At 40.0% G+C, this 21,322-nt stretch overlaps 1 protein-coding gene across 1 annotated transcript in view; it reads right to left on the reverse strand.

The window, feature by feature from the left end:
* The window catches only part of fndc4a (fibronectin type III domain containing 4a), a 209,110-nt gene that overhangs the window by 52,489 nt on the left and 135,299 nt on the right, over positions 1-21,322 (reverse strand). The window contains exon 4 of the mRNA XM_072557248.1: positions 2,177-2,260. Within this exon, the coding sequence (XP_072413349.1) occupies positions 2,177-2,260 (84 nt within the window). The remainder of the gene's footprint in view (positions 1-2,176; positions 2,261-21,322) is intronic.

Genomic DNA, 21,322 nt, shown 5'->3' on the forward strand with positions numbered 1-21,322 from the left:
ATACCAGGCAACATCCTGGTAAACCTCCTCTGCACCCGTTTCAGTGCCTCCACATCCTTCCTATAGTATGACTGAATACTGAGCTTTGCTTTAAAATACACATCTGTCTGTAGGTATCAGGCAGTAATAACTATAAACAGTGTCAGAAGTGGAAATATATTCCTGTGCATTTACGTTTTCCTTTTCATTTTTCTGCACAACTGAAAACATCAAACAATCAATTCACAAGTATTTGCTGTTTTCAAGTAAAGTTCTGCATTTCCTTATCTCAAACAACCATTCCCAACCACTTTTTCATTGTCATGAAAACTCAACATATATATTTCACTCTGCAAGGATTCTGAAAAAGAACTGAACCACTTAATATCCCTATAATATTTCTCTGAAAGGCTTGGAGTGATTTTTGAACCAGGCTTCTCCCTGTAATGTGCACTCATATGAATTCCTATAGAATCTATTGCTTGACTTTAACTTGTTTCTAATGACAACTACAAATCAGACTTTTGATGAGGCTCCTGCAAAGGCAGGCAAGGCCTACTTAACATTTAAAAACCACGCTTTGTTGATGAAGGGGAGACAGATCTGAGGCAAGAGGTGCTGTGCTGTTGGAACTGTTTGAGATCAGCTCCTCATAGCTCAGGAGGAAAATGTCTTAGCAGTTTTCCTCACAAGGAAATCTTGACCTCCTCCATCTTTGATGTCCCCATTCCCTTCATTCTCAATGGTGGCCTCAATATTTTCATTTCCTACTTAACATCAACCAAAGCACAGAGTCTTCAGCCTCTACTGACTGCTGGAACCCATCCATCCATACAGCAGCGTGTTGCTCAAATGTGCTCCTGGCCACTAACATGGCATTCAATTTGATCAACAGCTAGGTGGACGACTGCAGCAGATTAAAAGAAAATTAGGTCCTCTCACCGTCAAGCTCTCTGGATTTCTCCAAATGAACACATTCTCTCCAGTACTGCTCCTGTTCAGCTTCAATGCAAAGATTCCTCTTTTTATGACACAAGCTAAAGGAATGGTATGTCTTCTCATTCATCGCTCTCATCAATAATGATGAACTTTTAATTATGACTTTTTTCCAAACCTGTTTCTTATGTTAATATGGGTGTAGCCATTCTCTTACTGTAGTTAGATGATCTTATTGTTGACAACAGATAATCATCGTGCATTTAATCAGAATATCAAGAAATTTCTTAACTAAGGCATTAAGGAACTTGTGAAAATAACTTACTTAGGTGAACCCAAATCTCATCACTCTTCACAATGAAGTATCATGATTTCATTCTATGCAACCTAAACTACATGATACGGTAGTATGCTGGTGAGCTAGAACATTGTTGGGTGCACATTCTTCATTATTAAAATAAGGTTTTGCCAATTAATGGTTCTATTGAGGATTTTTACTTGTGCTGCCGGCCATTATATAGAATAAGGAGAAAGTGAGGACTGCAGATGCTGGCGATCAGAACTGAAAAATGTGTTGATGGAAAAGCTCAGCAGGTCAGGCAGCATCAAAGGAGCAGGACAATCAACCTTTCGGGCTGAAGAAGGGCTTATGCCCGAAACGCGATTCTCCTGCTCCTTTGATGCTGCCTGACCTGCTGCAGCTTTTCCAGCAACACATTATATAGAATGAACCAAGACATCAAAGAACAGATGCATGATTAGGAATTACATTTTGAGAAGGTATAAAGTCCATGGAGTTTATCCACAGCAAAGAGAGCAGTGGAAGCAAGAAAGGATTGATTTGGCATTGTGCATTTCTAAAGGCTTTGCTGGTAAATGTAGGATCATCAGAAAAGCTATTTAAAAAGAAGGTGCTAATTGTTTGTTATATCACTACTAATATGTCCTTATCCACAATGGGATTCTCTAGTTACCCATTAGCTTTTTTTAAAGAAGCTGTAGGTCAGAATTATCTGATTGGACCGACTTTGATCACTTCACAATAATTCTTCCAAGTTATTTTTGAACCAATTCATACAGTAGTTCTGAAGTTACTGCTAAACCAAAAGATGAACAAACGTATCACTCCGAATGAAAGGGCAATGCCAACTCGAGTCGGCAATCATTAATTTTGGCTTAAACAAATCAACAAAGGCATACTCTGCATGAATAACTAACTTAGTTAGCAGAAAAGCAACTGCCAGAAATAGGAGCCACTTACCTGCCCACATGATCAGCACAGTCACAATAATGATCATCTCTCCTGTCTGCAATGGCAAGTTCATTTCCTGGACTGTGGGGTCATCTGCAGTCAAAAAATAACAAAATACTTAGGTAACAAATCTAGTGACAATTACAGTGAACAAGACTAATGGATTTCAACACAGTGAATAATTGAATCATTAGTAAGAAAGAACTTCCTTAGAAAATTCAATGCCACTCTTACACTTTGAAGTCTCAATGATACATTGCCTGTGAGTTTTCATTCATATGTATCAATATGCAGGTCATCCAAGTATCCTTTTAGAGCTGGAAATAATTTATACACAGTATTTCACACTTTTTAGATAACGACTTCTAAAACTGCATCTTTAACTTATGATTCAATATTAGATTATATTCCCTACAGTATGGATACAGGACCTTTGGCCCAACAACTCCACACTGACCCTCTGAAGAGTAATCCACCCAGACCCATTCCCCTACCCTATATTTATCCCTAAATAATGCCTTTATTAATGACTTAGATGAGGGAGTCGAAGGGTGGGTCAGTAAATTTGCAGATGATACAAAGATAGGTGGAGTTGTGGACAGTGAGGAGGGCTGTTGTCGGCTGCAGAGGGACTTAGATATGATGCAGAGCTGGGCTGAGGAGTGGCAGATGGAGTTCAACCCTGCCAAGTGTGAGGTTGTCCATTTTGGAAGAACAAATAAGAATGCGGAATACAGGGTTAATGGTAGGGTTCTTGGTCAGGTGGAGGAACAGAGGGATCTTGGGGTCTATGTACATAGATCTTTGAAGGTTGCCACTCAGGTGGATAGAGTTTGTAAGAAGGCCTATGGAGTATTATCGTTCATTAGCAGAGGGATTGAATTCAAGAGTCGTGAGGTGATGTTGCAGCTGTACAGGACTTTGGTTAGGCCACATTTGGAGTACTGTGTGCAGTTCTGGTCGCCTCACTTTAGGAAAGGTGTGGAAGCTTTGGAGAGGGTGCAGAGAAGATTTACCAGGATGTTGCCTGGAATGGAGAGTAGGTCGTACGAGGATAGGTTGAGAGTTCTCGGCCTTTTCTCGTTGGAACGGCGAAGGATGAGGGGTGACTTGATCGAGGTTTATAAGATGATCAGAGGAATAGATAGAGTAGACAGTCAGAAACTTTTTCCCCGGGTACAACAGAGTGTTACAAGGGGACAGAAATTTAAGGTGAAGGGTGGAAGGTATAGGGGAGATGTCAGGGGTGGGTTCTTTACCCAGGGAGTGGTGGGGGCATGGAATGCGCTGCCCGAGGGAGTGGTAGAGTCAGATTCATTGGCGACCTTTAAGCGGCATTTGGATAGGTACATGGATGGGTGCTTAATCTAGGATAGAAGTTCGGCACAACATCGTGGGCCGAAGGGCCTGTTCTGTGCTGTATTGTTCTATGTTCTATGTTCTATGTTCTATGTTCTAATGCACCGAATACTATGGGCAATTTAGCATGGCCAATTCACCTAGCCTGTACATCTTTGGATTGTGGAAGGAAACTGGAGCACCCAGAAAAAACCCACACAGACACGGTAAGAATGTGCAAACTCCACACAGTCAGTCACCCGAGGCAGGAATCGAACCCGGGTCCCTGGTGCTGTAGGGCAGCAGTACTAACCACTGAACCACCATGCCACCCTATTAAAATCAAGTTCAAAACATTTTTTTTAATTCATTCATGTGCCAAAGATGTTGCTGGCTAGGCAGCATTTATTGCCCATCCCTAATTGCCCGGAGAGCAGTTAAGAGTCAACCACAGTGATATGGGTCTGGTGTCACATGTCGGTCAGACTAGGTGAGAATAACAGTCTTTCCATAAAGGACATTTTCCCAACAATTGGCAATGGTCTCCTAGTCATCATTAGAATCTTAATTCCAGATTTTGTTTTGAATTCAAGTTCAGTTGACTGGGTCCCCAGAATATTACCTGGATCTCTGAAATAACAGTCCAGCGATAATACCACTAGGCTGTCACCTCTCCACATGTAAATGAGTCTTCTGTCTCAACTGCATTACTTCATCAAAAAAGCACCAATTTGAATTGGTTGGAAACAATTGGTTGTGCCTCAAACGTTTTGTTGGCCATGTCTACAAACCCACTTTTTTTATTCTAGAAACACTGCTGCTGAGAACGTTTGTTCCGTCCCTCATCAATAATACTTTAAGTTTATCCCTTAATTATGAAGATCTGCCATAAATCCTGCTTTTCAGTGATTAATTTATCCAAAAAAACTATGTTCAAAGTTCTAATAGTTTCGTTCTAGAATTCTTACATAATTAAAACAATATTTCATCATGTCTGATTTTGTCTTAGGATCTTCAGGTATTCCATTTTTAGATTAAAGGGTATTGTTGTGTTTCGAAAGTCTCTGCTGGTAATTGTAGGATTATTAACTGAGCCATCTCAGGAAAAAAGGTGCTAGTTGTTAATTATATCCCTAAATACAGCCTTATCCACAATGGTCATTTCTAGTTTTTTAGTGGCTGCAGGTCAGAATTATCCTGCAGTGGCTACTTTGATAACTTCACAGTAATTAATCCATTTAGTTTTGAACCAAGCCATGTAGTAACTCTGCAGTTCCTGCTAAACCAAAACACTTCTCTGAATTTTCACAATGGAATCACTAAATGGATTTTAACATTCAACAGCAACATTTAAATATTATCCTCTTGAGAATGTTCTCCTAAATATAACTTGCGTCAATTTGATTTATTCATCAATTTCTTCCATTGATTGTCAAATGGTAACTATATTCCAGCATATGCCAAAGATCAGAGAAGATTATCAAGTAACTTAAATCTGACCTGTTCAAATTTACTATACTAAGACAACCATTAATCTGCCTACATTCCCTGTAACCTCCTGGAAGACAAAGAAAAAGAATAAAAGAAATTAACTTGCGGATGATTCAAGGAAAAATTCCTCTCAGCAAAGATCCAGAGGGCTATTTGAATCTATCACACCTAACCATGGCTAACTAACCAATTTACTTTCTACAGAACAAACATCCTTTCTTTTCAGGAACTTTTAAAATTCTAACTTTTTAAAAATGGCTACAGTGGATCCAGAAATATTGTTTATTTGGGTATAGGGTGATGACTGTCAATAAAGTTTAGCATTTTGTAGCACTGAAGGAACACTTTTATTAATAATAACCCTATTTATTATGGGGCTGAATTTCTATGGTGCTCTCCATAACTATAGCAGAAGCTTGGAAATTCACTCATATGTAAACATGCACACTGGTATTATCGACCTTATGATTGTGACCAATCCAAAGCAAGGTTCCCACAAATAGTTGCAGTTCCAGACAGGATACTCGAAACCATCAAGCTTCTGGGTGAGGTTAGATGAAGTGGCTCCTCTTTATTTGATTTCACCCCTGATTGGTCACAACAAGGTTGAATAAAAAAGTATGCCTTTTCTTGTGGATACTTTACTTCCAAATTAAATGTACTTATGCTTTTAAAAAAGCCAATTTAAGATAAAAGCTTTAAAAATGCACAGGCTAGTTGCTGTGTCATTGGTGAAGAGAGTAGATAGAGTGTGGCACTGGAAAAAGCACAGTATGTCAGGCAGCATCTGAGGATCTGGAGAATTAGCACTTTGGGCAGCTCTCTTCATCAGGACTGGGGAGGGGGAAGGGAGCTGAGAAATAAATGGGGGAGGGAGGTGGGGCTGAGGGAAAGGTATGTGGGATAGTGATGGGTGGTTTCAGTGAGGAGAGGATAGTAAGTGTTATAACCATTATACTGGATAAAACTGACAGTTTTGATTATGGTAGTTTTATCTTGCTTTCTTTTGGCAGTGACTGACTGGTGACATTCAGAGTGAGAGAGATTTTTTTTTCCCTTTCTTTACTTTTATAGGAGTGTTTAATGACTGTTCTCAAAGCTGTGACCTTCATGGTTACAAAATCCACGTACTAGTCATTAAGTTACTAACACACAGAGACCAGGGTTTAAGTTCACTTTTAGACCCTGCTTTCTAAATTTCATTGTGAAGAGAAAAGACACGCATGTCAGCAGGAAATGGTATCCTGGTGAGAGGGATGTTGGGAAGTCAGCCTCTCATTATCTCCTCCCAGTTAATCTTAATCTTTTCCTAACTGTCCAGGTTCTAGGACTCCCCTCCTGGCAGCCAGTGAATTTATATCCACGATCATCTTTTTGTTATCACTCATTTTAAAAAAACAAAAACATGCTGGAATTAAAAGTTCAGTGATACTATTGTTGATCCAGGGTTATGATCCATGATCATGACACTATCCTTCAATAACTTATTTAACTCAAATGGATTCTCTCTGTATTTTTCATTTCTAAACTACAATCACATTTAGTCAAAAATGCATTTCTCTAAAGTAAGTAGACCTAATGTGCAGCTGGTCTCCAAGTTATGAGTATTTAGAATAGATATCTATTGATCTTTGTGATCTTCCAACTTTGGGCCTACTCTCAAACTTGTTTTCATTTTCACTTGAGGGGTAATTTGGGATGAGGGGTAATCTAAACTTTTCACAAACTTCCAAAGTATGAATATTATAATATCTTGGAAAATAAAAGTTTTTTTTGTTGTTTTATAATATGCCCATTTGCATTTTACTCTTGTTTTTTTTTATTTCAAAAATATACTTTATTCATAAATGATTTGATGGTCTGTACATTGGATCATGCCATACATATGTCCATATTTACAAACACAGATTCGACTTTATTCTTGTCCTTTACAATCCTGTGCATTTTTTCAATCTTGTATATATACATATATTTGGCTGAGGCATCAGCAGAGCCCAAAAAAACGTCTGTATGGGCCCCCTGTTCTTCTTTCGGCAGGCCGATCTTACACGGTGGTCTTTCCCCACCGCGCCTTGGCGGCAGCTGCCCCAAGCTTCAGCGCGTCCCTCAACACGTAGTCTTGGACCTTGGAATGTGCCAGTCTGCAACACTCGGTCGGGGTCAACTCCTTCAGCTGGAAGATCAACAGGTTTCGGACCGCCCAGAGAGCGTCCTTCACCGAGTTGATGATCCTCCAGGCGCAGTTAATGTTCGTCTCGGTGTGAGTCCCGGGGAACAGGCCGTAGAGCACGGAGTCCCGCGTCACGGCGCTGCTCGGGACGAACCTCGACAAGCACCACTGCATTCCTCTCCAGACTTCCTCTGCATAGGCACATTCCAGAAGGAGGTGTGTGACAGTCTCGTCCCCCCCGCAGCCACTTCGAGGGCAGCGTGCGGTGCGGCAGAGAGTCCGGGCGTGCATAAAGGATCTCACAGGCAGAGCCCTTCTCACCACCAGCCAAGCCACGTCTTGGTGCTTGTTGGAAAGTTCTGGCGATGAGGCATTCTGCCAAATGGCTTTGACAGTCTGCTCAGGGAACCGCTCGACAGGATCCGCCCTCTCCTTTTCCCGAAGGGTCTCAAGGACGCTACGTGCTGACCACTTCCTGATGGACTTGTGGTCAAAGGTGTTTTTCCTCATAAATTTCTCCACGAAGGACAGGTGATACGGAACGGTCCAACTACTCGGAGCGTTCCGCGGCAGCGAGGCCAGGCCCATCCTTCGCAACACCGGGGACAGGTAGAACCTCAGTACGTAGTGACACTTGGTGTTTGCGTACCGGGGATCCACGCACAGCTTGATGCAGCCACACACAAAGGTGGCCATCAGGGTGAGGGTGGCATTGGGCGTGTTTTTTCCCCCATTGCACCGGTCTTTGTACATAGAGTCTCTTCGGACCCGGTCCATCTTTGATCTCCAAATGAATTGGAAGATGGCCCGGGTGACTGCGGCGGCACAGGTCCTGGGGATAGGCCAGACCTGTGCCACATATAGCAATACTGAGAGGACCTCACACCTGATGACCAGGTTTTTTCCCGCGATGGAGAGCGACCGTTGCCCCCATCTGCCTAGTTTCTGTCTCATCTTCCTGATCCGCTCCTCCCAGATCTTGCCGCACGCCCCAGCCCCCCCGAACCAAATACCCAGCACCTTCAGGTGGTCAGTCCTGACGGTGAAGGGGATAGAGGATTGGTCGGCCCAGTTCCCGAAGAGCATGGCCTCGCTCTTGCCTCGGTTTACCTTGGCCCCCGAGGCCCGTTCGAGCTGGTCGCAGATGCACACGAGTCTGTGCACGGACAGCGGATCCGAGCAGAAAACAGCGACGTCATCCATGTACAGGGAGGCCTTAACCTGCAGGCCCCCGCTGCCAGGAATAGTCACCCCTCTCAGGCTCGCATCCTTCCTGATGGATTCGGCAAATGGCTCTATGCAACACACAAACAAGGCGGGTGAGAGGGGGCATCCCTGCCTGACTCCAGATCTTACAGGGAAGCTATCTGATTCCCACCCATTGATTGAGACTGCACTACTCTTGTTGAATTCTGTAAACTTACATTTGATGCAGCTCATGCAAATCACTGGCAGTGAATTGATGGAGCCTATTCTTTAGTTCATCACTTCTTAGTACATGTGCTTCCTTTTGTACCAGCAGGTCATCTTTTTTCTCCCCTGAATTCTCTCTTGTCAATTCACACTCATTAGGTGCCTAGATAATTCAATAATTAATTCAACTTGCTGCTCTGGAATTTTGTACTCCATAGAGCTCTTAGCTAAGAATTTCACCTTGCTGTTAATACAGGATTACTTTTAATATTATTAGTTATAAATCAACCTATGAGAAAGGAATGACATCATTTTCAACCTCTTATCCATTCAAGGCAGTTTTCTCCCAAGCTTAGGCACTGTTCCCGACGTTTTGCCTGCAATACCCTTTGTAAGAGTCGCTATTCACATAAATCCTCAACAATGACAGTCAGTCGATTATTTAATTGTGTGGGTATCCCAGCTTTACTTGATCTTGTTCACAATCAACATCCAAAAATGTACACATCCAATTAGACTGGATTGTGATTGAAAGTTGTGATGTTTGCTGATTTTCCATACCAAATTATAGAGCATGCAGGATCATCATGCACCCCACTACCCTCACAAGTTGCAAACAGTGAATCAAAATTTGAACCTTTCTGCCTACGTGGCCACATAACTGATGGATGAATTTAGTGTTTGACTGTAAAAGATTCATTGAAAAATTATTTCTGATGATTTCACACCATAAACATGGATCTGTGGTTACATTCAAAACAGCCTATATACAGGAAATACTCCCCTTGAGAAGACCATAATAAGTGCTTATAGTTATGGGAGGTTATTTGATGGAGGTAAAATCTCTGTCAACTTCTTTTGATTTTCAAAACAATATTTTTCCATTTCATAATAACAGAAAAAGTGAAGAGTGGTTGCACTTTACATAAATTAATTTATTATCACAAACAAAAGAAACTGTATCATAAGCTGAATTTCTAGACTAGAAAAATAATATTGTGCAGAATACTCATTTGTAAAGCATAGAAATCTGAGCAGTGAGAAATGGAAATAAACTTAGCAAAGCTGGAACTGCACAATGGATTGGTCAGCAATAGAAAATAGATTAATGTTTGTAGCTTGGATACAAGATTGCACCCAAACCATTAACTGAAGAAAATCATAGCTGAATGGTGAAAGTTTTGAGCGTTTTCAGTTTGGGTGTGTTCCAGATGCATTTGATAATAATCAGGAGCTGGAATACTGACTGAGTTTGCCTTAGGGGAACTGACAACATTAAGCACTCCTGTTGCACCACTGACTGAAATTAGCTAATTCATTTCAGATGAGACTTGTTCCTTCACTTACTGAACTTCTTAGCTCAGCTAATGCTGGTGTTAAACACTTGGGATGCAAAATTTTGCATACAGTATTTAGAAAGAAATAATGTTTAAACATCCTGAGTAACGTTCTGCAATAGAGCTGATTTGCCTTTGACCAACATCTTTGCAAAATTATTTTGTTAGTCAGTTTTTAGCACAGGATAACACACACTGATGGACATTTCTAATTAACCATATCAATGTAGACAATCCTGATGTTGTAGATATAGACAATTTCCTGTGAAGAACTGAGGAGATTTGTTTCCTGACATTTAGTCATGGCATTCAATCTTAAACTCCAGGAATACCCAGTTCTATTTTCTTCTCTGCTGTAACATTAATGATTTGATAAAATTAGTTTCAGCTGGTGGTCCCTGACTTTGATTAATTGTCCCAAACTTCGACTTAAAATTGACATTTTTTCTGGACGTGAACTGTATTTGGTTGACACTAGTAGAATTGTCCAGGAAGGAAAATAAATTACACAGACCCTGAGCTAAATAAGGCTGCAGACATCTCTAAGAAGGCTATTTGATTATGTTTCAAAATGTAACTAATTGTGATTGCTTTATGAGACAAACTTCGAGAAAAACAGATCAATACAAATGTTGCACAATATTGCATTGAAATATGCCTGACTCTCCAATATAATTATATCCATAACACATCAAACCATTGGATGAAATGCAGTTTAAAAAGTTCTGAAATGGGATGGGAACATTAGAGAAAGCAAGGAAGATTTGTTAAAAGGAAGATTTGCACTTATAAGGCTTTTCATAACCTCAACAGGCCTCCCAAGTGCTTTAGAGACAATTATCTACTTTTGAAATGTGGTCACTTTCATAATGTAAGAAATTAGATGGTTAATTAGATTGTCACAAGCTCCCACAAACAAAGTAATAATAACAATATAATTAAGGATAAATATTGGCCAGGACACCAGGGATAATTCTCCTTTGAAATAGTGTTGTGGATCTACCTAATAGTGTACATGAGGCCTTGGCTTAATGTGGCATCTAAAAGTCATCACGTCTGACAGTATAGCACTTCCGCAGTGTTACAGTGGGGTGTCAGCCTAGAATTTAGTGCACTCATTATTACACAGTTCCTCAGTATGACAATGGGGTGTCATATTTGAATTTAGTTCACTAATTCTGATGTGGCACTTGAATCCACAACCTTTTAACTCTGAAGCAAGAATGCCAACTAAACTAAACCTGAAATTTGTGGGCGGCACGGTGGCGCAGTGGTTAGCACTGCTGCCTCATAGCGCCAGAGACCCGGGTTCAGTTCCCGCCTCAGGTGACTGACTGTGTGGAGTTTGCATGTTCTCCCCGTGTCTGCGTGGGTTTCCTCCGGGTGCTCCGGTTTCCTCCCACAGTCCAAAGATGTGCAGGTCAGGTGAATTGGCCATGCTAAATTGCCCGTAGTGTTAGGTAAGGGGTAAATATAGGGGTATGGGTGGGTTGCGCTTCGCCGGTCGGTGTGGACTTGTTGGGCTGAAGGGCCTGTTTCCACACTGTAAGTAATCTAATCTAATCTAATCTGATATCAACAATCCACACTAAAACATTACACTTTTGAGGAGAATAAAAAAAAGACCTCCTGATACATTGTCACACCAATGTGCGTTTGGTGCCTTCTCAATTTTTCAACTTTTCTTTCCCAAATCTTTGTTGTTGGCCTCCTTTTCTTTTTATCATTTATTACCAGGTTGAGTCCTGGGATGAAGGTTTTGATTTACAGAATGGCTAAACAGGTTAGGCCATTGTTCATTAGAGTTTAGAAGAATTATCTAATTAAAATACACATGATTTTGAGGCAGCTTGACAAGGTAGATGTTGAAAAAAACGTTTCCACTAGTGAGGGAATCTTGAACAAAGGGACATACTTACAGAATAAGGGGACAGTAATTTAAAACTGGCATGTGAAGGAATTTCTTCTCCCAGGGGTCGTGGATGTGTGGAATTCCCTCTCCCTGAGAGCTGTGGAAGCTAGATCTTTGGAAGTATTTAAAGAGAATATTGATAGATTTTCAAAAATCTATCAGGGTATTGATGACTATGCTGAGATAGCATGAAAGAGGATTTGAGGCCTGGCATAGATCAATTATAATCTTGTTTATTGGCAGAGCAGGCTTAAGAGGCTGAATAATATACTCCTGTTCCTATTTCTTCTGTTATTTTCCGATCTATGTATGTAATTTTTAATAGTACTCAGTGAAATCAGTAGACAGTTCATGGTCTGAGCCAGTAGACCTTTCTTCATGATTTAAACCAATACATAAGCAGAAAAGTGTAAGAGTATAACATAAAATGTGTAACATTCAGTGCACCACAGTCCTTACTGTGTTAGGGCTTCGAGTTATTCATCTTAGAAAATTATTCACTATGGCAGCCTGATCTGGAAGTAGTCTGTAATCAATTCAAGGCTTTTTCTCATGGTGTTGCTTGTTGTTTTGAATCTGTGCTTGTATTGCCAATATTTATATTCCAACTGAATAGTGTAAATCCTTATATTGTCTGTGAAGTAAATGTGTAAACAGTCTTGGCACTGTTATTATGTAGCATGCAAGAAGTGTTTAGTGGTAGCTAGTATTATGTATTGCCATGCCTTAGTCTTTTGTTGTGAATGATGTGGCATATCTTTGGTTCGACCACTGTCCTTGAATTTTTTTTACACAAATGCACTGTGCAGGAGACAGAGTGGTTCAGGAAACAATCACAGTGCAGTCATCCTAAGGTCTTATTCATGTGTTCTTTAGTGATTAGCTAAGGTTGCATTCAGTGCAACTTGAAAGCATTATAAAGTTTCATTTATAGCCAGTATGCGCATCACTCATGGGTTAACAGGGTGAAAAGGTAGAAAGTGATATCCTTGAAAAATAAGTAACTAGCTCATGAAATGCAAACTTACATTTGTGTAAAAGTAAGCCATTGATATATACTTCTCAGAAAACAGAAATACAATCAAGTTGGCTGACCTTCACGAAAATCCTAACATGAAAAATACTTCAGATAGCAAACCTTGTTGTATAAGCCATTAAGAACTTATATGTACCTTATCACCCTTTCTGAATTTGAAAAGCATTTAATAGTGTACAGGCAATGAACCATTCAACAAAATGTCTCCTGGTTCTGAGACTCTCTCTTCCATGTTGCTGGTCCAGTGAAAGTTTATACCTTGTAACTTATCAAGCTATCAAACATGGTTATCATAGTTATACAGCAGACAATACTTGGAATAGGAAGTAGCTGCAGCTCATCATTGCTGGGACAATCTAGGATTTCTGCCACTGTGCGTTAGTTCAAATGCTGCAGGCCACAAAAAGTCCTTTACAGTACACACAGTGGGAGAGAAAAGATCAGCTCCTGAAAGCATATATGTGGAATGGATAATATTTCATTAGAAATAGAAATTCACATTTGTAAATGCATTGCTATTTTACGTCGGTATTTGCCTAATTGACTGTCATTGCAATTGCATCTACAATAATGAAACCACACAGGCTACCCATCCTTAGTGTCATACCATCTTAGAACCCTGTCTAAGTGAGTGCTACTCATTCTGCGATGCTCGGCATAACACAGCATCTTGTCATTGCTCAAAGTGAGAAAATCATGTAAGAAAGCCTTCAACCGTTTGGAAATGTTAACTTTAATTGAATGACAGGAAAAGCAAAGTATAAACAAAGCAAAACAAGCTGCACGATGGGAATAAACAGGAGATATTTGCCTTTCAAGCAAAAATAAATGTATAGTCAATGAATGATCACTTCAAACAATTCAGATCTATTGAAAGTAGATGTAAAATCAGTTCTTTCTGGCTTGGTGCCCACAACACCGCCGCACTCTATCATTAGTGAAGGCAATGCTACTCCTGCTCAATATCCATCCACATCTTTCTCTTAAGAAAACTGCTGCTCTCCCAGGTACCATCATAGCTCCTCTTTGACTGCTCCAGCTGTACAGAGCACAGCATTGTCTCCATGGCACTGCAAAGTCTTCCCCCAGACTGCTCCAATTACCTGAACTTCATCTTCAGGATGCTGTACGACTGTTCCATGCTGGCTCTGGCAGAAGAATGGGCTGCATTATATATGTGCTCAGCAATAGCCAGGGGTTTGCATAATGAAGTCACCGCTCTTGCTCGCAGAGGTCAACCCACCGCTACCAGTAGTCTTTTTTGTAAGGCGTACAGCCTATGAAACGAAGCAGGAATCTGACAGTTCTCAAGGATGTAGACACCTTAGCAGCTGCTAGGATATTTGACTCAGACTTCTAAGATTGGTACCGATTACCACAGGTGAACTCTGCATTGATAAAATGGAACCCTTTCGTATTAATGAAGTTTGTGTTATGATATGGCACTCACAATATAATATGTATATAATCTCTAGCCATATATCTACAGAAACCATATAAAACCTACTGCCCAGGCTGAAGCATAAACGTCTCCACAGAGAAACAATATGAATTGATGTGGTTTGTATGATTTGAACCAATAAAATCCTTGGCACATTTGTGGGATGAGGATGAAAAAATCCCATATAGGTCTTCAGTTGATTTTTTTTTGGAAGCAGCCACTTGCATGAAAAATTAACTCAGTTGTTACCTTAATGGCCACCTGAATAGGATGACCTGGGTGTCATAGAATCATACAGCATGGAAACAGACCCTTCAGTTCAACTAGTCCACACCAACCATGTTCCCAAACTAAACTATTCCACTTACCCACTTTTGGCCCATATCCCTCCAAACCTTCAGGGGAAGTAATCGCCTATTATTGCTGGGCTGTTAATATAGTGATCCAGGTAATGTTCTGGGGACTTGGGTTCATATCCAGCTACAGAAGATGATGGAATTTGGATTCAATTAATATTTGAAATTAAGAGTCTAATGATGACCATGATTCCATTGGTGGTTGTCAGGAAAAAAAACCCATCTGATTCACTAATGTCCTTTAGGGAGGAAATCTACCATCCTTACCTAGTCAGCTTACATGTGACTCCAGACCCACCGCAATGTGTTGAATCTTAACTGTCCTTTGGGTAATTAAGGATGGGCAATAAATGTTGGCCTAGCAAGAGATGCCCACACCGGTGAATGAATTAAAAAAGAACCTTTCCTTTTCATGTACTCATCCAAATGTCTTTTAAATTTTGTAACTGTATCTGTATCCAACACTTCCTCTGGCAGTTCATTCCACACAGGAACCACACTGTGTAAAATAGTTGCCCCTCATATCCTTTTAAAAACTTCCTCCTCTCACCTAAAAATATGCTCCCTAGTTTTGAACACCCTTACCTCCGGGAAAAGACCCTTGCTATTCACTTTATCCAAGCCCCTCAAGACTTTATAAATCTCGAAAAGGACATCCCTCAACCTCCAGAATTCCATTGAATTCCCAGCCAATCCAGCCTCTCCTAATAATTCAAACCCTCTACCCCTGGCAACATCCTGGCAAATCTTTTCTCCTCTCCAATTTAATAATTTCCTTCCTATATCAAGGTGGCCAGAACTGCACACAGTACTCCAGAAGAGACCTCACCAACATCCTGGATAACTTCAACATGATGTCCCAACTCCTATACTCAAGATCTAAGCAGTGAAGGCAAGCATGCCTCTCTCTAGTTCTGTGATGATATTCTGGCACATACTCAGTATGCAGCAGCATACCACCTTGCTCAGTTGGATGAAATGGCATCCAGTGCCCTTGCACCCTGAGGGGACCTTCAACTACAACCTCTTCATATGGAAACTGTTTGCTGGAGGTTGCTATCGGATCTGAGTCTGCTGGTGCATTTGTTACTCATCAATTTTTTTGCACATGGAGCAGCCACAGTGATGATCACCCCTGCTGTGGCTTGTTTCATTGGCCACTGTTCCAATGAACCTTTGTAATGTCACAAACAAAATAGCTCTTTATTAACACAGAAATGACATTTCAGCATTACCTTCACTACAGTTGACATGCAGGACACCGAAAAGGAAGGACATGGACCTTTGATAAATGAACCTCATTTTGATGCACACACTATAAACCATGTTGCACAAGTAAATTTAGAGATGTAATTGTGATAAAATTAATGACATTTTGTTCCCAAGTTCCACCTCACATCACCCAAAACAGCTTTACATATAACACATGTTGTCAAATACTTCTAGCTCAGGGTGGCAGAACTTAGTTCTGTGTCTTTGTGCACTTTAAAAGGCCTTGGTTAAAAACAAACATATGTTTAAAGGTTAAAGCTGAAAATGAAAACACTTAAATAATGGATGATCCTCTTTGGACCTCTTAGCAGAACCAACAAAAATGGGAGGAATGGTAATTACATTAAGTAGAAATGTAGATTAGTCATGTTGGTCACAAAACCAAAGGATTTGCAATGAAGATAAAAGATAATTTATTTACATGTTTGATTGGAATATCCCAAAGCATGCCACATTGTCATAGCAGTGTACCGTGGAATTTAGAGTATTATTTTAGTTAATTTATCTGGATAAAAGCACCGTTGTGCTACTGAGACTTTATAAAGCTCTGGTTAGGCCCCATTTGGAGTACACTGTCCAGTTTTGGTCCCCACACCTCAGGAAGGACACTGGAGCATGTCCAGCGGAGATTCACATGGATGATCCCTGGAATGGTAGGTCTAACATATGAGGAACGGCTGAGGATCCTGGGATTGTATTCATTGGAGTTTAGAAGATTAAGGGGAGATTTAATAGAAACTTACAAGATAATATATGGCTTGGAAAGGGTGGACGCTAGGAAATTGTTTCTGTTAGGCGAGGAGACTAGGACCCGTGGTCCAGCCTTAGAATTGGAGGTGGTAAATTCAGAACAGAAATGCGGAGACATTTCTTCAGCCAGAGAGTGGTGGGCCTGTGGAATTCATTGCCGCGGAGTGCAGTGGAGGCCGGGACGCTAAATGTCTTCAAGGCAGAGATTGATAAATTCTTGATGTCACAAGGAATTAAGGGCTACGGGAAGAATGCGGGTAAGTGGAGTTGAAATGCCCATCAGCCATGATTGAATGGCGGAGTGGACTTGATGGCCTTACTTCCACTCCTATGTCTTATGGTCTTATGGTCTTATGATATTTCTCCCAGAAAGCAGTTGCAGATTTGATATTTTATACTTTGCAGCTTCCCTGGAGATGAAAACGGCAAAAAAACAGAAAAGTTCCTTAGCTTAAAACTAGAAGAAGAATATAGTAACTCTTCTGGTGAAAAGAAGATTGTCTTATGGCAGAGAGTAGTCAGCTTAAAAGTTTACTTGGAAAGCCTGCAAATTAGATTGTCCAATGACTTTTTAAAATAGCAAATTGGACATGATTTTGGAATTCTACTCAATTCTTTAGTGATCCAACTTTTGCTTCAATGGGAGAAGGCAGCAAACTTGCACCCTGCACTCCTGGAATAGTTGATTGAAATGCAGGGCTAAGCAGCTCCCTCTAGACTATCATCATTTTTTTTGTAGTCAGACCAACTTCTCAAGAAATCTTGCTCCGAAGCCACTCAGCGAAGTTGTGAACCGGAGATTCTGGAACCTTTCAAAATATGACTTCAAAGGCCTTACCTATGTCTATCTGCCAACACATGTCCTTACCCACCTCCCCATCAACCTTTATATCTTCTATCCTAATCCATCCTCCTGGACACAACCTCAATGGTTCCTCATACACTCTATGGAAGCCCATGCAGGTCCCTTCATGCCCAAAGACCCCATGTCCTTCATGCCAACTCATAGTAATTCTATGCCAATTCACTCAGCGTACACTCTGCACAGATCATGGTGTGTAAGGAAAAGCTTGACAAAAGTGCCAGTTTAACTTGCAATAAGTAAAATAAACAGCTGCTAATGCAGCTTCTTAAAATACAATTAATAGGTATTACTGGAATAAATTTCAAACACTTGACATCTCTTTGTCTCGTGTCAATGAAGTTTGAGCAACGGCAAAATAAATCTCAGAAAAAATAATGTCAATCAAGCAATCTTTCGTCATCTGCATCTGCTCAACAAACTAATGGAAGTCTGAACTCTCAGCCAAGCATGTCGATTAAGACAAAGTTAAAGAAGAAGTCACAGAAAACCCAGGCAGGTAATTTAACCAGCCTACCTGCGCACTCAGGAACTCCTATGGCTTTCTCCAAGCTGCATCCAGATATGCCCAACTCCATATAAATGGTCCCTACACTGCTCCAAGTACTTTCTCCTTAGATGGCCACATTGAACTGGGAATTTTTCAGCACTTGCTATTCATCTCTAACTTGAAAATCCAACAATAGAGCATCAAGTTAGTTGTATTGGTTTACTTGAATTTTTAAAATATATTCAATAAAGTTTATTGTTTGTTTAACAGATTAGATTTTGTTGTGTTTTTCTAAAGTTAATTACTGATGTTCAAATTTGTCTTTATATGTGAATGATCCCTAATGGGATTGTCATAGATGGCGAGTGGGGGTGGTAACAATCTGTAATGTCATAATCAAGGTGGTGGAAGGCTGAGCAACAAATAAGAGATATGAAGAAATACAAACATGAAGATATCATAAAATAGCAACATTGGTGAGGTCGCTGAATTTTTCAGCATTGCTTATTTGCATTAATATTAACATTAACTAACATATTTTTGGGTTTAGGCACTGTCATATTTTTATTGTTTGAAAAAGATCAGTTGTAATGTTTTCCATGTAAAAGTTCCAGCTGTTTTTAAAAGCTGTAGCTTATCTCTTAAAAGAGAAAGTCTACAATAAATTACCCTTGACCCATTTAGTAGGTGAGCTATCCACTGGATGCACAAAACAGTGACTGCTCACCATGAATAATAAAAAGAAGCCTGACCTCGCATGACTCCAAGTAACAATCTTATTCACAGGCAAAGTCAATTACTGACTAAGGTCGACTGGATAAATATACTAAAAGCTAAAGCGACAAATAAACAGTGGGAAACAAAAAGAATTATTCAATTTTTTAAAATAAATAAAACTGAGCAGGAAAGACCAATCCAAAATTAACGAGGGAAGTTAAAACTACTATTAGATTAAGATAAATTTATTCTGTTGCAAATAAAAGTAGTAAGACTGATGATTTAAAGATTTGTAGAAACCAAAGCGGGCAAACACTGAGTTGATCGAAAAAAAGACAGAGTAGAATAGGCAGCAATATTATAAAAAGGAAACTAATGTAATTTATTATTGACACCTTACTTTATTGCCTTTTTTGGCATTTTATGCTCTTAATTCTTAGGGGTACAAGATAAATTCATTTTGCATTGAATTAATATTTTAAGTACCTTCCTCTGATCTTTTGACATTTTATCCTGTAACAAATTTAGCAAGTTTTCTATGGAAAATCTCTGACTTGATATATTGGAGTCAGCCTTACCTAAATCTGGTATTTTCATAACTCTTGTATTTCCCCTTCCATACTACCGCTACAGATAATTCATCTTCTATTCATCATTTGTACTGATTGGTTTCCACTACTTGCTTATTTTACCCTATCATTAATGACGTGATTTCACCCTTAATCCCACTTTACAACCTTTCCCATCCTTCCTGTAGAACCAGTAACTGACCCCTTCACCTTTCAGTTTAACTGTCTTACAGTCACATTTTAGCAATGATTACCATGTCATAACCTCCAAATTGAATCTGTACATGCAATTTGCTCAACGTGTTCTTTATATGCCATTATGTAAAGAACACTTATTGGGGTCTAATGATTTAGTCAACCATTTCTTCTTTTCCTCTATTGATTTGATTATTTTGTATCTTTTAGTTTTCCTTTTACTAGCAGTACTAAAGCACTTTTTCTGAATGTTACACCACTATCTTGCTTTCAAACTGGGCGAGGGAAGGGCTGGATGGGGTGCAATGAAAAGTGACATCAAGAACATGTTAAATTCCTGTGCTGGCCAATGTCACCACAAAGGCCCTGCCTTCTCAACCTCACCCCTCACCCAATTTGTGGCAACCTTCAAGTTAAACTCATCATCAGTTAGTGAGAGAGAAATGTATGATCCACTGACACACTTAGGGAACTTTCACTTCATGACTGTTCAGTGATTCAATTCTCCTCCTCCCTGTCCAATAACTTTTCATGTGACCCTTATCCTGGCAACAATTGGCAAGATAATATGTGGAGCTCTGGCTTCAGTTTACACAAAAAAATGATGTATTCCTGCCAACTAGTAAATTTCTCACAACTACCACACAAACCTTCCATTTACCATCACCATTCCTGGTCCTAAGTTCTGAGGTCGGCATTCTGGCTGAGTTTTCTCTAGTCTGTATCCCTATCCTCACAGATAGAAAGTGCACAATACCTGTAGGAGAGAATCAGTTTCCAAAGGCCCATAATCTTTATCTCACCTGGATTCTTTCAACTCTGCAAAACTTAAACCACTTTAAATCCATTCTTAACCTGCAATTCACGAGATGGTATGAAACAAGAAAGGATGAAGTTGATCAAACATTCTGACAGGTGCATTCCCATGAGAAGTATAAAATGGTGAGTCTCCATGTAAATGGTGAACTGCAGAATTCCAACATGAAAGGTTTAAGCTAAAGAGCTTCCAGGACAGCATACATCATTGTAAATTACGTGTCTTGTGCTTTGCAAGAATGTTTTATTATAAAAAGGTAGAGGAGTTGGTAGCATTGTTATGGAATGTCACTTCTGGGTTGACTTAGAAGTCTGTTACAAATAAACACTGATGTATACTGGCTGACATTTTCTTCATTTCTGAGGGTCTGGCTTTGACCTTCTGAGGGTCAGGATTGGTCCATGCTTGATGATAAAGTACTGCAGAGACTTTCCATTGCTTCTGCAAGATGGCTGACCAGAAAACTATTCTGCCCCTACCACCTGTAATCAGGGCGACTGAAAGGATTTGGAGATAGATAGGTAATCTGTTTAGCCACATTATAAACACAGCTTCCATAGCTAACAAGCTATGGGAGTGTGGGACTCAAACCTGGAGGTTTTGGCTCAGAGGTGAGGATGCTACCACTGCACCATATGTCATCCTTTATACATATGCATATTTATATAATAGTCAAGACCAATTTGGTAGGGCAAATTATTTCTAGAGACACAGTAACTGGCTTTCTCCTCCATGATGTTAAGTGTTGGATTAAATGTGGAAACAACTACTGGAGACAAAGGCTGGCTGTTGTAATTAGCCAGATTTGTTAATAGATAAAATGACATTAGACATAAGAGGGTACTCAAAAAGAAATTAACATAATACAGATAGGTTTGTTTGCCAAAAAAGAGCCATGCACAAATAAAGAGATAAAGGACCACATTAGAAAAATATACAAAATCCAGCACAGATCTTGGTGACTGGGAGACATACAAAGAAGAGAAAAT

The sequence above is a fragment of the Chiloscyllium punctatum genome, chromosome 3 (genome assembly GCF_047496795.1).
Source record: "Chiloscyllium punctatum isolate Juve2018m chromosome 3, sChiPun1.3, whole genome shotgun sequence".
NCBI lineage: Eukaryota > Metazoa > Chordata > Chondrichthyes > Orectolobiformes > Hemiscylliidae > Chiloscyllium > Chiloscyllium punctatum.